General features: G+C 39.2%; 1 protein-coding gene across 1 annotated transcript in view; it reads left to right on the top strand.

Annotated features, from left to right (window-relative positions):
* AFF2 (ALF transcription elongation factor 2) overlaps nucleotides 1–15006 on the top strand; it is a 253106-nt gene that overhangs the window by 94178 nt on the left and 143922 nt on the right. The window contains exon 5 of the mRNA XM_062503175.1: nucleotides 14309–14353. Within this exon, the coding sequence (XP_062359159.1) occupies nucleotides 14309–14353 (45 nt within the window). The remainder of the gene's footprint in view (nucleotides 1–14308; nucleotides 14354–15006) is intronic.

The following is a 15006-nucleotide window of genomic DNA, read 5'->3' on the forward strand; positions in this document are numbered from 1 at the left end:
GCTTCTGCCAACACATGGAATCCTACTGGTTGATTGTCCTTCCCTTGTTTTTCCACTCATAATTAATAATGCTACAGTTACTCTGATTATAGTGATTTCATATCCCTTTAAGTGGTATCTAGATTGAGATTTACATGGCATTTTTTCCTTGTTTGTGTGTTCCGCAAGCATATTAAGAAAGTCTCTAAAATAGTATTACCAAACATCAAGTAAAATCCTCTCTCCTGGAGGGCTGATGAGATCATGTGCGTATGACTGTGTGTTATCTTGAGCTGACACATGGAGTTAAGTCTTGGACTATCCTCACCTAGGAAGACATAATTCTGCCAGTTTTTTCTCTCTTCTGGCCATTTCAGATACAACAGTTTTTTTTCTTCAGATAGTTAAAGCAGGGCTGTTCTCTGGAAAAGCCAAAGAGAAAAATCTGGCAGTTTGATAATATCTGAGAGTTCCTTCCATTTCATTTTGTTGAGCTTACTGGTTGCACACAAACAGAAGCATTTGTGACAAAACACCACCCACACATTTATCCCTGCAACAATGCTGTGATTTTAATAAACTGAGTTGTATGTGGAAGGGAAACTGGATTTTCTGCTATCCCACTGGCAAAATTGTTGGTGAGGAAAGCCTGAAATTGAGCCTTGCAGCTCTGCAACTTGTGCGACACAGTTTCTACATTGAAAGATCAAATTTAGCAGTGCTGCCACTTCTTTTTAATATTGTTGTATTTTATTGGTTTTTGGAAACTCTAGGAAATTGTGACAATCAGGAGCAGACATTTAGGCATTTTCCTAATGAGCTTTATTATTTACTAAAACAAAGTCTGCATTGTTTCTTTATGGAGCTCCTGCCATTATTTTGTTCTCTTTCCTTCATGAAAGTGGTTTAACAGGTTCAAATCAGTAGGAAACCCCTCCAGTTTGTTTTTTTTTTTTTTTTTAATCATCAAATAATTTTAGAATTTCATCTTTCTGTAAGGTTTTAAAAACACTGTTTTAAGTCCAAATCAAAGCAATTCCCCTTACTCCCTCCAATTCAAAATTATCATTAAGCAACAAATTGCTCATTGTCTAGCTTAACATGAGTGGTTGGCTCTCAATCTTGCATTCAGATCTCCAAGCCTAATGGGGAGTTTATTAATTTCTACACTGTGAGTTCAGCCTGGTACATGAGCCTGCTACACAATTGTGGGGTTCGTGATCCATGTTTAATTCATCTAACTCAGTCTTTAGCTGAGACTCCCCAATTATACAGAGTGGTGACCCTGGCCTCTCTCTGTAGTCAGTGCAGAAGTGGGTTCACCCAGAAGGTGACTCTGCCCATGGAATATCTCAGTTAAATGCTTAAAGAATAACTTCTCTAAGATCAAGCTGCTATGTGCTTTCAGCAGGTTCACTAAAAGAAACCTCGTTGGCTTACAGAGACATGCTGATAATGGGCTCATTGGCTTGTTAGGTCAGCCAGCAAAAGGATGCTGGAGGTCCTTGGGGCTTAAGTACCAAGACAGCATTGTACTTCTGTGGAGATCGTGCATTTCAGGGGTGTGATGTGAGACATGAGACTGCAAAGTCATCCCCAAGCTGCATTTATCCTCCTGAAATTCTCAGTGTGTGAGACCTGATTTCAGTTATAAAATGGAAATAATAGATAAAAAAGGTCAAACCATTTATTGAGGATTGACATTTAAAGCAGTCAGGAATCTCCAGTTGTATACAGCTTTGTGTATATATGTCACTCTTACATGACACCATCTTGCTGAGGAGCACCTGCTACACCTAGGTGATGGCAAGTTATCTGTTGCTTCTTGTGTTTCTACAGATGCCTAAACATTGAAGTGCAGTGTTAATTAACTTGCCCAAAGCTGCAGTACACACCTAGCAAAATGACAATTCCCAAATTCTCTCTGTGGCTTCAAAATTATTTTATCTTTTTCTGTAATAAATTCTGTCAGAATACTTTTATGAAATAAAACTGTTTGAAATTAACTGTTTTCTTTGAAAGTTCAGTGTTAAAGCACCTGTATCCTGGTCCTGTTGGCACAGGAGGCACAGGAGTTGTGCATTGGCTCACTGACAGAGTTTGTGGATAGAGTGCAGTGCAGGAAACCGGGTGAGAGCCCAGATGGGGATCCAGAGAGCAATTGTTGTGTTGTGTTCAGGACCTGGACACAAAGTGCTGCAGGAGCATCACACTGTGTGTGGGAAAGAACCCTAGCAGCAGTCCAGGGATCCATAGCTGATCTTTACCGCTGAGATCTAAGGAGGAGGAAAGGAAAGGAGAAATAAACACTCAGTTACATGCACAAATACCCACGTGCATGTGCAGGGTAGGAGACACCTCAGATGGGCTGGCAGCAGCAAAGTAATTCAAGGTGCTGAAGCAGGAAATGCCAAGTCACCCTTTACAAGGGTACAGAAGGTTTAGTAATGTCATTGCTAATGTCCCAAAGGTATCTTTCAGTTCTGGTCTCCGATGCCCTCTGCGAGATTTGCATTGCCCTGGTCTGTTTTCTCATTGCCTTAATGGTGTGAGTCTGGGAGCTGAGCTTTGAGATCGCTGTGCCTCAGGGACACCCAGCACAACCCCAGTAAATGTGCTCTGTTTTCTTCCCACTGCTCATGCATTGCTGCTGCAGAATTATCTCTCAGTGCTTTGAATTAAGGGGTTCATATCCTGGCACTAAGGATTTAAGGGACCTTGTGCAGACAAAGACAATAGAATTTGTAGAGCAAATACAACAGTAGTCTAGAAAGCATTGATAAAATGACCTATCATTGCATAAAAGCTATTAGAACTTATGTTCCCTTTTCCCCCTTCCTCCTCCCAAATAGGAAACTTTTTAGCCTCTGGATAAGATGCCAGAATTAGAATAAAGAATTACTAGTCAATCCCAGTTTGAAAAACTAAAAAAAAAATGTTTAGGCTTAATGAAACATGTCTTCTAAGTTAACTTTAATGCTTGTTTAAATAGCTTTTGAGATTAGTCTAAGAATAACAACTGCTCTTTATATGGAACTTCCTGGGCAAAGACCTCTGGGCAGCTCCAGAATACCAGAACAAAGGATTTACAGCCCACTGACTACTTAAAATGGTGATGTTATTTTCAGTTTCAAGATTTTAGATTCCTTTTGCTTTTATGACAGCTTTTAGTGAAGAGGAAAAGCTGTCTACTGATCCTTCCGGTTCTGAAGTTACCCTTGATAGTGTGGAGCACACAGGTCAGATTATTTAGCTTGAATCTGGACCTCTTACAGGTGTGTGTCCTGTCTTCTGTGCAGATTTGTTTTTCTGTTTATGCCATTGCTCAGAATAAATGGAGGGATGGGGTCTGCCCTGGCTGCTGTAGGGGCTTTTCTTGGAGTGTCCCCAGTCTCCTAACAAATCAGTGTCTTTCCTAGCCCATTTCTGATGGGATTTGGCAGCAGGTCAGCATCCTTAGGTAAAGAAAGGCTTCCTGAAGTGAGCAGCAGTCACAGAAAGTAAATTAATGGAAGCCGGCATCTGCTGATCTCTTTGACAATAAGGAATTTCACTGCCAGCATTTAAAAACCATTGGAAATGGTCTCCCTTGGAAACCAGATTTCGACTTTCTGCCCTGGGCTGCCAGAAGTATTTCAACATAAAATGCTAAAGTAAGTTGAACTTTCAATTATAATTTCAATGACTGTCTAGTGAAATGGATTAATGCTCTGGCACTGCACCTTTGAGGCTTTGGCTCGAATCTTGTAGGATAAAAATCTGTCTGCTTTGACAGTTGAAAAGGTCAGAAGTGAAATAATGTCAGGTGGTCTTAGCCCAATTCAATGTCTCGATTAAGAAGTAGATGTAAAAGTTGTTCATCTGGGATATCACATCAGATCATTTTCAAAAATATAAATATTTTTATTTACATTTCATAATAGAAATTAGATGCAGACATCTGCATTTGGGAGAGCTGGAGCTTAGTTCTACCTTCAGGAAGACTGGGTTGCAAAGTGAGCAAAATGCAGGTTACAATATGCGGTACCTTAAGCTGAAAGGCTTGAATTCAATCAACTTGAAATTGATTTCCTGATACTTTACTGTGTCAAGGATAGTTCACTTAAATATTTTTAAAGTTTAATTTGGGAAATGTTATTAGCTGAGACTGTATAGAAAGACTGTGTTTTTCTCCCTGTTGAGGCAGGGCAAGAGGTCTCTTCAATTTACTTTTTGAAGCTGCTGCAATTCAGTTCCTAAGCTTGTTAAATAAGATTTTGGTTAAAGAACAAAATACAGATATTTGCAGAGTGCATTTTTCACTTTTTTGAATGCATACTTATATAATTTTGTATGATGATAATGTATAAATTTCTTCTCCAGACATCCCTGTGGAAAGGTCACTATGCAAAAATTAGTAGCAATAGTAACAGGAATTTCTGTTGGGAAAAAGGAGCAAATGTGTCCTTGGGGCTGTGTGTCTCAGTTATGGGGACAATGGCTACCAGAGCTCCAGAGCACCTTTGCTGCCTTGGATCCATCCCAGCCCCACTTCTCCCAGCCCCACTTCTCCCAGCCCTCCTCACATGTCAGGCAGCCTTGGCACTGCTCCACAAGTGAAGTCGCAGATTTGCTTTGCTTGTTTCAAGAAGAAACACGCACACAGGACAGCACAAATTGAAAATCAGCCCTCATGGCACACTACATAAATTACCCGGTTCTGCTTGGTAATCCATTACAGATGATTAAATAAATAAGTGGTTGTGTCCTGTTCAGCACTGGTAAATGTTTGTTTTATTTAATTCTTGTTCCAGGAGAGGGGGGGGGGGGGGGGGGGGGGGGGGGTGTTCCAATGGGATTTTTTTCAGTTGGGTTCCCATCTTACGGCAAAGAAACCACAGCCTCCATGTGATCATAATGCAGTGCAGGAGATGGTGAGACTGTCCATATGTTGTAAAGATTAATTGGCATTCAGTTAGGCCCCATAAAGCAGGGCATTAGCCTCTGCTTTGCCTTCACTTCATGTAGTGGGTGCAGATAAAAGTCTGTTTCTGACGTGTAACGTGTACTTTTTAGCAGGCTGATCCTCTCAGCTGCAAAACCTTAGAAGAGTTTCAGAGATTCAGGTACTTAATGTGGGGCCGTTGTAACATGGTCGTACTTTGCTCTGCTGAGATCTGCTAAGTGGGGCCCAGGGTACCGTTGAAACCACAAAATAATCTTTTATTTCTTCTATAGATTTTTCTGACCAAACAAAAATGTAATACATCACCATCTTCACCCTTCCAAGACATTTGGTTTAATTGTAGTGGGGACTCAGAGGTCTGTTGGTGTTACTGGTGGTGGGTGCCAGGGGTGGCAGAGGTCAGCTGGCCCCACTGCAAACCATTATTTATAAAGAAACAAAAGTGGTGATTTTGCAGCTATCGCAGCTCAAATATGGTGCTGTTTCGCTGGTAATAAAACTATTACTCTGTAACTGTTTACTTATCAGGAGACCATTATGTGATTGATGACCTGAAAATGGAGGTTATCTTGCAATTCATTTGAAATGCAAACTGACTAGAAAATCTATAGTTATTGCATCGTATTTTTAAGCAAAATCAGGCACCTACATTGACTTCCTATTTACATTTCTTTGAGAAGAAAAATCACATAAAAGCTATCAAGAAACACATTTCACAGCAGGCGAATTAATTGGTTTTACTGTATTTGAATGGAGGATTTGTCAAATACAACATGCCATGACAGTTAATAGTGTCATTTAGAGGCAAAAAATTATTGGCTTATTTGTTATTGGATAAAAGGAAGGCAAACACTTTGTATTAGGAAGTTTTAATGTGTTTAAAATCCTCATTAGGGATTTATGGACATTCTTGCTTAGCATAGCGCCTCATTAATTTGAGGCTAAACAGTTACTTCGGTGTTTCAATTGCAATTTTTTTCCCCCTTTTCTTTAATTAGATCTTGCATTAGAGTTTGGTCTCTACACCACTGGAGATGTAGAATTAATTAATGTGATTTATAAATCTAATGGAAGTGAGTTATTCTTAGATATCTTTTCATTTTCGTGAGCAGTTTAACTGCACACAGCATAAGTGCACACAGATCTAAGAGATTTGGGGAGTTCAGGAAGAGTATGCAATTTCTGCATTGAATACATTTAGCAGTGTCCCTTGGCATTAATAGATCAAAGCATTTTAATTAGAAATGTAACTAAAAGAGGGACCAAAAAGATCCCATTCAAAATCAGATTTTCCTTGTTTTAAGTTCTGTACTGTCAAAAAAGTGTTACTTAACTCCCCTTTTGTAGATAACCATGACATTCAGTGGCAGTTGGGATAATTACGTGTCTTACTATTTAATGAGCATAAGATCTGGCTCTTAATGTAGTCTGAGTTTGAATGCAATCACAATAAAAACAAATTCAATAATTCTACTACTATGTATTAATAAAAGCAAAAGAGCTTTTATTTCCTATAAGAATTTAATGTATTTGATTGAAGTTTGTGTTAAAATTGTATCTGTGTAGACTAGTTATGCTAACAGGTTGGTATTTAAACCCTAAGATATTTCACAATACGTTTGTTTCCCTCAGAGCAGGAATGGGTCCTTGTCCTTTGAATTCTGGCCCTCTATTTTGAAGACAGTCTGAGGTCATGACTTTCAAGTTGTGACTGTGGTGGAAGGATGTATGAAAACATCTAATTTGCAAACAAGCTCTGAGCAATTAGTTTAGGTCCCAGCACGGGCCTCACAGCTTTGTGAAATCCGTACAAAATATACCCAGGAGTACATTTTTCTGTGAGGACATTCATAACTGTTCAAAAAACAGAAGTGAAACAGGTAACCAACACAACCACCCACTGTATCCTTGTAAACTGTGAGATGCAAACACATATTTAAGAAGGTTCCTCTTTAAAACCTCCAAAGAAATGTTGCAGTCTGAATTCACAGGGTCAAATAATGCTCCAAGTTACACTGATGCAACCTCATTGATATTTTATTCCCATCACCAAGGCCACAGTCTGACCTGGTGACTTTGATAGTATTTTAGCAGGAATTTACACAACTCCTGCCTGATGCTGCTCTTGTCCTGTCACATACTGAGAACGGACACCGTATTCCACTAATGTGAAAGATGTAAAGGAGATCCAATTCCAATTTATATTAAATTTAGACAGCTGTGTCTGTACAGTAAAGGGATTTTGCGTGATTTCCAAGAGGTTCTGCTCAACGGGTTACACTGAGCATAAATATGGTGTCTAGATTGCATCCCCCTAACTGAGGGGAAATGAACTTGTACCCAAGCTCCTTTCTTGCCTTTTATACTGCTTCATTGTCTTAGGAGAAGTGAAGTTTCATTCACACTGGCAAAAGGAAGACAAGAAACAGACACTTGGTTATTATTTCTGCAGTACCACATACCTCACCGCAGCAGAGGGTTGCACAATCTGTTAGTCAGGCTTTGATGTTTCAAGTGGACAAGTGCATGGTGGCATTTTTGGTCAGGGTGCCTTTTATCATCACTTTAGTGGAAATATATAAGGTAATGTTTTCCAGAATAAGGGGAAAATGCCAAGGCACGTAAGAAAATGTTTGTATTTTATGTAAATGAATAAGTACTTGTAGTTATAAGAGAAGAAGGAATAGAAAGAGAGGGAAGAAGAAAAAGAAATTTGACTTTCCAAATTTCCTTGCTCTTTGTCAGTATTAAATGGTTGTAACAGTCTTTATGCAAGCCAGTGTTTGGTCATTAATTAGGTACTGCAAAAGCCACTTTTGTTGGGGCCTGACTAAATACTGGCATTATCAGATATTCTGGTACTATCATTACAGTGAGTTTCTGTAATACGGCATTCAGAATATTCCGTAAGTAAAATGTGCTGCCTTACCTACATTAGGAAACTCCCAGGAGACCTTGAAGTGAAAGATCACTTTATCAGTCTTCTCTTTAATATTGTTTGGCAATTTATTGCATGAAAACAATGGTGAACCATTGGACATCAGCATATTGTGCTTTCGTGGAGACTGTTTCATACTGATCAAAACTGAAATGGTGTTAAAAGAAAACACCAAAGAAATGAAAAAAGAAAAAAAAATGAACTAAATTTGATACATACTGAAAAGAATAAAAAAAGTGTAATTGTCACATCCAGGTCAGTCTGGTTTAAAAGTTGCTGTAGTAGAACTAAATGCCAATGAAGAAACATTGTCCTGGTAGTTGGGTTTGCTCAGACTGGTAAAAAAGGTCGTTGTAAGCTGAATTTTTTGTGGGGAGATAGAACTGAATCCCTTTCAGTGTGGGGTTAGTCACCCCTCCTGGTGTGATTGCACAGGTTTGTCTGGCTCTTGACTGAAGAGGAGCATATGAGAGTCACTGGCTTTTGTATGAAACTAAAGATACCCATTGTGGGCAGCTTTGGCTTCTGAGCTAGAGACCTTTTGAGAAGGTCACTAAAATCAGTGTGAGTCTCATTCAGTCAACGTGTTGGACCACACTAGTAAGTTGTTTTTCCTAACTAAGGTGCTTTACTTGGGGGAAAAGGTATAAACTTCTCTGACCACCTCTGGAAAAGCACCTCTGACTGCAAGCCAGGCTGCCTTAGCTTAACCAATGAATTAACTTGTTCCTTAAAACTCTTTTGTGTTTTCCTGTTCTCCAGTAAATGCGTATTTTACACAGCTTCTGCAGTATTTGTATTAAAGGAGAACAGAGGACCAGCTTTCTATATTTTGTTTTAGGCAATAGTTTTTTCTTTCTCTCCTAATTTTTAATATATGTGAAAATATATATATCTCCACAGACATTTTAATAAGCCCCAGGAGGCATTTCTGGGGTTAAAATAATGGGAAATATAGGCTTCTCATGGTATTTTGGTTCCAGGATGGTGGAGGTACTAAAAGAAAACAGTGGATATGCATTATTTAGGACCCACAAATGGCCCCCCTGAAAATGAATAAGCCTGTGAAAAACACATGAATGTACTTCAATACCAAGGGAAGTATTTTGGGTTTGTTTTGGTTTTGTTTTTTTGTTTTTGTTTTTTTTTAATAGCACCATGTTTGACTTAATTCAGTTTCCTCCAAAATGTAAACATACAACCCTAAAGTATGTTGGTGATATCTCCACAAATATCAAATACACCAGAAAAACCCTACCGTCAGGTTGCAATATTCATTCCTTGCTCTTTTGCTGCTTCCTTTCTTACACATTTGAACGAAGGTTAGTAAGGAAGAGCCAAGAGCCTCCCAGCTAGTGAGATTAGTTGGCATCTATTCTGGGTGTCTTTAACATAAGTGACACTTTTTTGTATTATATAGTATTGAGAAAGGAAGCAGGATCATGAGCTGTGAAACAATCCAAGGAGGTTTGAGCAGTGGGCTCTGAGCAGTGGTGTGAACTTCACTTGAAGTAAATATGAAAAAATCTTCTCAGGAGGAGAAATGTGTAGTCGGCAGCTGAACGGAATGTTGGGAGTCATTAAAATAGAGAAATGAAGGCTGAGTGTACAAGAAAATAGTGATAGCAGTCGAAGGAAAGGTGGTGTTGGAAGGACATGGGTGCGTATGCCAAGTGCAGGTGAAGTATTGCATGTTTTCAGATTTGTAATGAGCACATTGCAAGAATTTAACCATAGGTTCATACAGGTTGGAAGGATGTTCAAACATCATCTAGTCCAATGTGTTTTATTTGGAAATTCTGCTGTTCTGCTATCCATTTCCCACTTGTATTACTCAGAAGAAAATCAGAAAAAAACAAACATTGTCTGTTAATGGGAAGCCTGGTAGGAGCTGAAGGCACTCAAAGGGCAAGGCCTCTGCTGACTGTCCTCATTTTGCTGTTTCTGGTTTTCTAAGTGTTTTCCTCTTACCACTGTGTGATGAACACTGGAAATGATCAATCAAGGCTCATGCACAGCATCTTTTCATGCTGGCAAGTGAAAAATCAATTTGTGTTCGAAGGAGTAAACAGTATCATGAGCTTCATTTCCCCTGAGTCAAAATGGATTCCTTGATAAAGGAGATGACAAGGAAAACTGAGCTCTTGATGTATAAGCACATAGGTGCTCATGTGCAAGAAATGAGTGGGCTCCTACATTCATTTTACCTGCTACACTTACCTTTTCAATAAAACAAAGATAGGAAGTGATTACTTGTTGAATGACAATTGTGCATCAATAAAACCAGGTGGATTGTTCATGAACAGTTTATACAGATGAAAATGTAGTTGGTCATTTCTAGCGAAGACATTATTCATGGTGTATTTCTGCTTTATGGCACTACATTTGGTTTTGCAGAACTATTTTCACAAGTCTGTTGGAAGATTGTGTTGCTAACATTTCTGAGAAATGTCAGCTGTTGGATGTAAATTACAGGGAAAGAGTCTTTGTATGATATTTCTGTGCCACGAAAAACAAAATCTGATCTCATGCAGGTTATGAATTGTCCAGGACGTAAAAGTAGTCAAGGAAGTATAGAATGAATAAATGGAAGGTTAGACCAACCTGACTCATCAGATATTGTAACCATTCACCCAATGTCATTTGATCTGTGTAACATTAAAGGCTACTATTCCCTCACTTAGATTTCTGCCCTCCTTCCCTCCCTTTAAAGTTCAGCACTGAGCCACCCAAGCCATACATTAAACCCTTTGGTTCCACATCATTTAAGCTTCCTCCTCTCTCCTGTGAGACTGAAAACTGAAGAAAGCTGTAGAATACTGGCTTGTATTAGGTGGAATATTTTGACCATCTGACCTTTCTTTTTTTTCTTTATTTTTTTTTCTTCTTTTTTAACAAGCAGCATTTAAAAGTAATCATGAAGTGTTTTGATACAAAAGAGGTTTGCCAGATTAAAAGGAAATTAGAAGATGAATTCAGTGTAGCATGTAGCTGTTGTGAAATCTTCTTGCTTTGATTGAAGTTTTATTACCTCAGGACAACTGTCTGCAGCTTATGTAGCATTCACTGTTCTTCAGTCTGGGGATTGTTAATGCATTGCTGGCTGAGAGAAGAGCTCATAATGTGAATTGCAACCACTTGGTCTTGCAGAAGCCAGATTCCTGGAATCTGTCCGTTCAGCTGAGTTAGACCATGCTGCTCATAAAAGAAGAAAAGCACCAAAAGCATGCACAAGTGCAAGCTGTGCCCTCTGTTTTAGACTCTGATTAGTGATGAAAGCTGCTGAGGAGAGAAAAGGGATGGAGAATCACATCATATGTCCTAAAATGCTTGATTTTTATTAGATTAGAAAAGTAGTAGTATGGGATGAATGTCCAATCTTGACTAAACTACAGGAAGAACGTCACAGTTTATTAATGGCAATTCTAATAACAATTTGTTATAGTGCTAGCACTTGAGAGAGTGATTAATATTGTATCTGCTGTGTTTCATTCTGTCCTGATGAATCTGTGCTTGGATGCCATGGTGTGCCATGTGGGCCTGCTCACACTTGTTAGCTGAACATGAGTGTTTATGGACAATTAAACTTGCAATTTTTAATTCACACTTTGAGGGGTTGGTTTTTTTTTTTTTCTTTTCAAGACAGACTAAATTTCTAATAGATCTGTGCCTTTCAAGTCCCTTAGAATGTGCAACTGCAGCATGGCTTTAGAAAAATAGTCTCATTTCTTTAGAAATCCATTAATAGTAATGTACTGGAAGACTCTTACATTGATCTTCTCTCTGATTACCATGTTGTAATAATTATTCTTTTAATGTTTGCATCAGTCTAAATGTTTTCCTCTTTGTGCTCACTCCCACTTGGATCTCCCTATATGACAATCACAGCACTTTGACATCTTGCATTACTTTAATACCAGTGATTCAAAACACAGCAATGCCAAAGGCAACAAAAGTTTTGTCAAGCCATTAAAATCTTCTTTGCCATTAACACAATTAAATTGATGCATGAGCATTTAAAGTTATTAGCAAGTGCTGGCAGCAGAAGCTGGTTAAAATTGCATAATATATAGTGGGCTTTATTAAAGTAAAACGCTGTTTACTGTTACTATCATCAGTAGTTCTGAAGTAACAAAAACCTAAACAGGGCTGTGAATTGGAAGAGTACCATGAGATGACCAAGAACATGCTCTGTCCTGTAGTAATAGTGAGGGACACAGTCCTCGCTTTTCTAAGCAAAGAAAAACACGTGGTACCTTGGCTAACCATTACAGCTGGTATGTGTAATGGTAGGGAAGGGTGTTAAATAAAGAGAGCTTCTGTACCTCTGCTGCTCTCACTCTTCCCAGTCTGACTCACTCAGCTGGATTTTGGGCTGCTCCTGGTTTCTGCGGTGAGAAATTTTGTGGTTGATGTGTTCACTGTGAGCTTACTGGAGGACTGTTTGTTTTGTTTTCTCATATTCTAACATATTAGTTTTTCAATGAATAAAAATGAGGCGTGTATTAGAGACACGTGTTCTGTCCCACTGCACAGTGCAGTAATACCCCTGCTTGCAAACCTTTTGATTAACCATATTCCTCACTGAATGGGGAGCTGGTATGAGGAATGGAAAATACAGATGAGCAGAGAACTTAGAAGTATTGAGAGAGAAAAAATTAATTTAAGTGAAAAGTAAGGAGATGAAGGAAGTCCCATCAAGTCCAAGTCTTGTGGTGTAAGGGTGGACTGCATGCCTGTTGCAGTTCATGCTGACCACCCACTGACAGTGCTCAGCCAGGCTTGTAGGTAATTTGAGCTGAGTGAGAAACTGGGGACAGAAGGTAAGGATTTTTTTTTTTGGTTGTTTGACAGTTTTAAGGTGATATTGTGGAAAATTATAATCTGTAATAGATAAAAATTGCTAATACCCCTGTGGTGTAGTCATATTCACATGGGTAATCCTTTAACAAGATACTGATGAACTGTTGGGAATTCAGAGAACAGTGATGAAATAATCCAAAGGGGAGGAAAATGTTGTTTATCAGGAAAGAAGGTAAAAGTTGAACATACAGCATTGAAGAAAAGTGGAGTATAATTCTGCACATCTATGAATGATGTATATGTGAAGGGAAGTAATGAATTACTTCTGGTAGTGGGAAGAGCTCTACAGAAGAGCTGAGGTGCACTGAAAACAAAATTTTAGCCATTATAAAGAAAGTAGCAAGTAGTTTACAACACTCCATATTTTATTATGGAAAGGAATGGGAGACCCATTTCCCTACAGTTTTTGAGTCAGACTAGCGATACTACTAGAAGATATGGGGAAAGTTTGCTACATTAGCAGAACATGAGCTTGTTGATCTAAGAGCTCTCTGTGATCTTTGACTTTTGTAGCTGTGTGGATTTATTCTTGAAGCTTACTGCTAGCTGAAATGCAGGCAGAAGGCCATGGTTGGTGCTTTGGTCAAGATCTATAGCAGATGAGGATGGCAGGGATTAAGTTTAGTCATGACTGTCTTTCACCAAACTAATTACTAAGGGCAGTAAGGTAGAAGAGTAAGTCAGAAAATCTCACTGAATATTTCCTGTTTCACCCCATGATAAGAACCCACCATAGCTCTGTACAAGTGCCACAGAATGGCTGTACATACAGGTCACATCTGCCTGTTGTTTCTGCAATTGTCCACAGTATTTAAAGGTTTTGTGCTTTCATATCCTTAGAACGAGGGATTGTGGCAAATGCTGTAAGTACCATTTAACAAGTATTTTCAATTGGAATATATTAGCAGCATCACTGTGTGTGTGGGGGGGGTGTTGGGTGCAGAGATAAATTGAATCTTCCAAGGGGAGAAGGAGCAGCATCAGGCCTCTGGAGCTGGATACCTGTGTGCTGTGCAGGCTGCAGAGGACACTGAACCTGCAACAGGCTGGTGGAATGAGGGACAACAAAATCAGCAACCACCCTTATAGTCCAACTAGTATTTGCTACAGTATATATTTAAGAGCTCTCTGGGCTGTTGGCCTATTAAGCTGTAGGATAAGATAGTTGATGATAACAGCTTTCTCCTGTTTTCACCTCTGTCCTTCACTGCAGCATGTGGCAAGTTAAACCAAACCTCGCCCTCTCTCTGAAGGCTGCTGATAGGAGTAACAGTGGGGTCTTCTTCAATTACAGAAGTTTCAGGCAATTCCACTGCCAGTTCTCAACTGTTAGGAAATCAGAGTACTTTATTGCTTCAAAAGTGTCGTTAGTAACACAAAACAGCATGGAAGAAAAAAACAACTTTTGACAAAATGGGTCCTGCTGATGATTTATGTTGATCTGAACTGGAAAATTTGGTAGGCAGCAAGCATGGATATAGCAGTCTTCAAACAGAGGCAGTTGCTTGTTAGCTGTTCACCTGTGTGGTTGAACTTTGCATCCAGCACCTGACTAAACATTTCTTTTTTTTCTTTAAACCTAGGTTGCCCTTCCCAATGACTCCAGCTGTGTGGAAGAAATACTGCGGGTAAGTAATACCCTTTACTTTTATATTTCCTGTATAATTGTAATGCTGTTATTTCCATCTTCCAAGGAAAGGGTTTATAGCACTGTCTTCAACACTATAGTTAAATAATAACATATCAGTGGGTTGGTATTAAGAGACAGAGATAGGGGGTAGGCCCAGGGTGCTCCTTAGTGAGATCAGTTCACCTAATACTCTGCATCTGCCAGCTTGTTTCAGTCAGGATTTACACATTCTGGTTTTTTCAAGCTCTCAGTCCCTGAATCTATCCAGAACACATTTCTCTCCTACCCTGAGGTGCCGTTGCCTTAATTCTTCTACTCACAAACTGACCTACAGTCTTCCTCTAGACTACAATTGCTCATCATTCATGGTTTTGTTAAAGACTTAAAGACATGTTTATTCTGTGATCTTTGGTCAATGGTTGAATACAGAAAATTGCAACTCCAAACTGAGAGTGCCTTAATCGCAACAAGATAATGACATAAGAAAAACAGGAGTGTGCACAAGTTGTATGTTTTACTCTAAGTGTAAGATGGGCTTTTCCGCAGATACCCAAACTCTGGGGTTCCCTGTTGGCAGTGAGATTTGCCTCGGGGCAGTGTTGCAACCCACCAGTCCCTCTCTCAGATTTAGGTTTTTGTCCTCATGGGTTG

Source organism: Cinclus cinclus, chromosome 15 (assembly GCF_963662255.1).
Source record: "Cinclus cinclus chromosome 15, bCinCin1.1, whole genome shotgun sequence".
NCBI classification, from domain to species: Eukaryota; Metazoa; Chordata; class Aves; order Passeriformes; family Cinclidae; genus Cinclus; species Cinclus cinclus.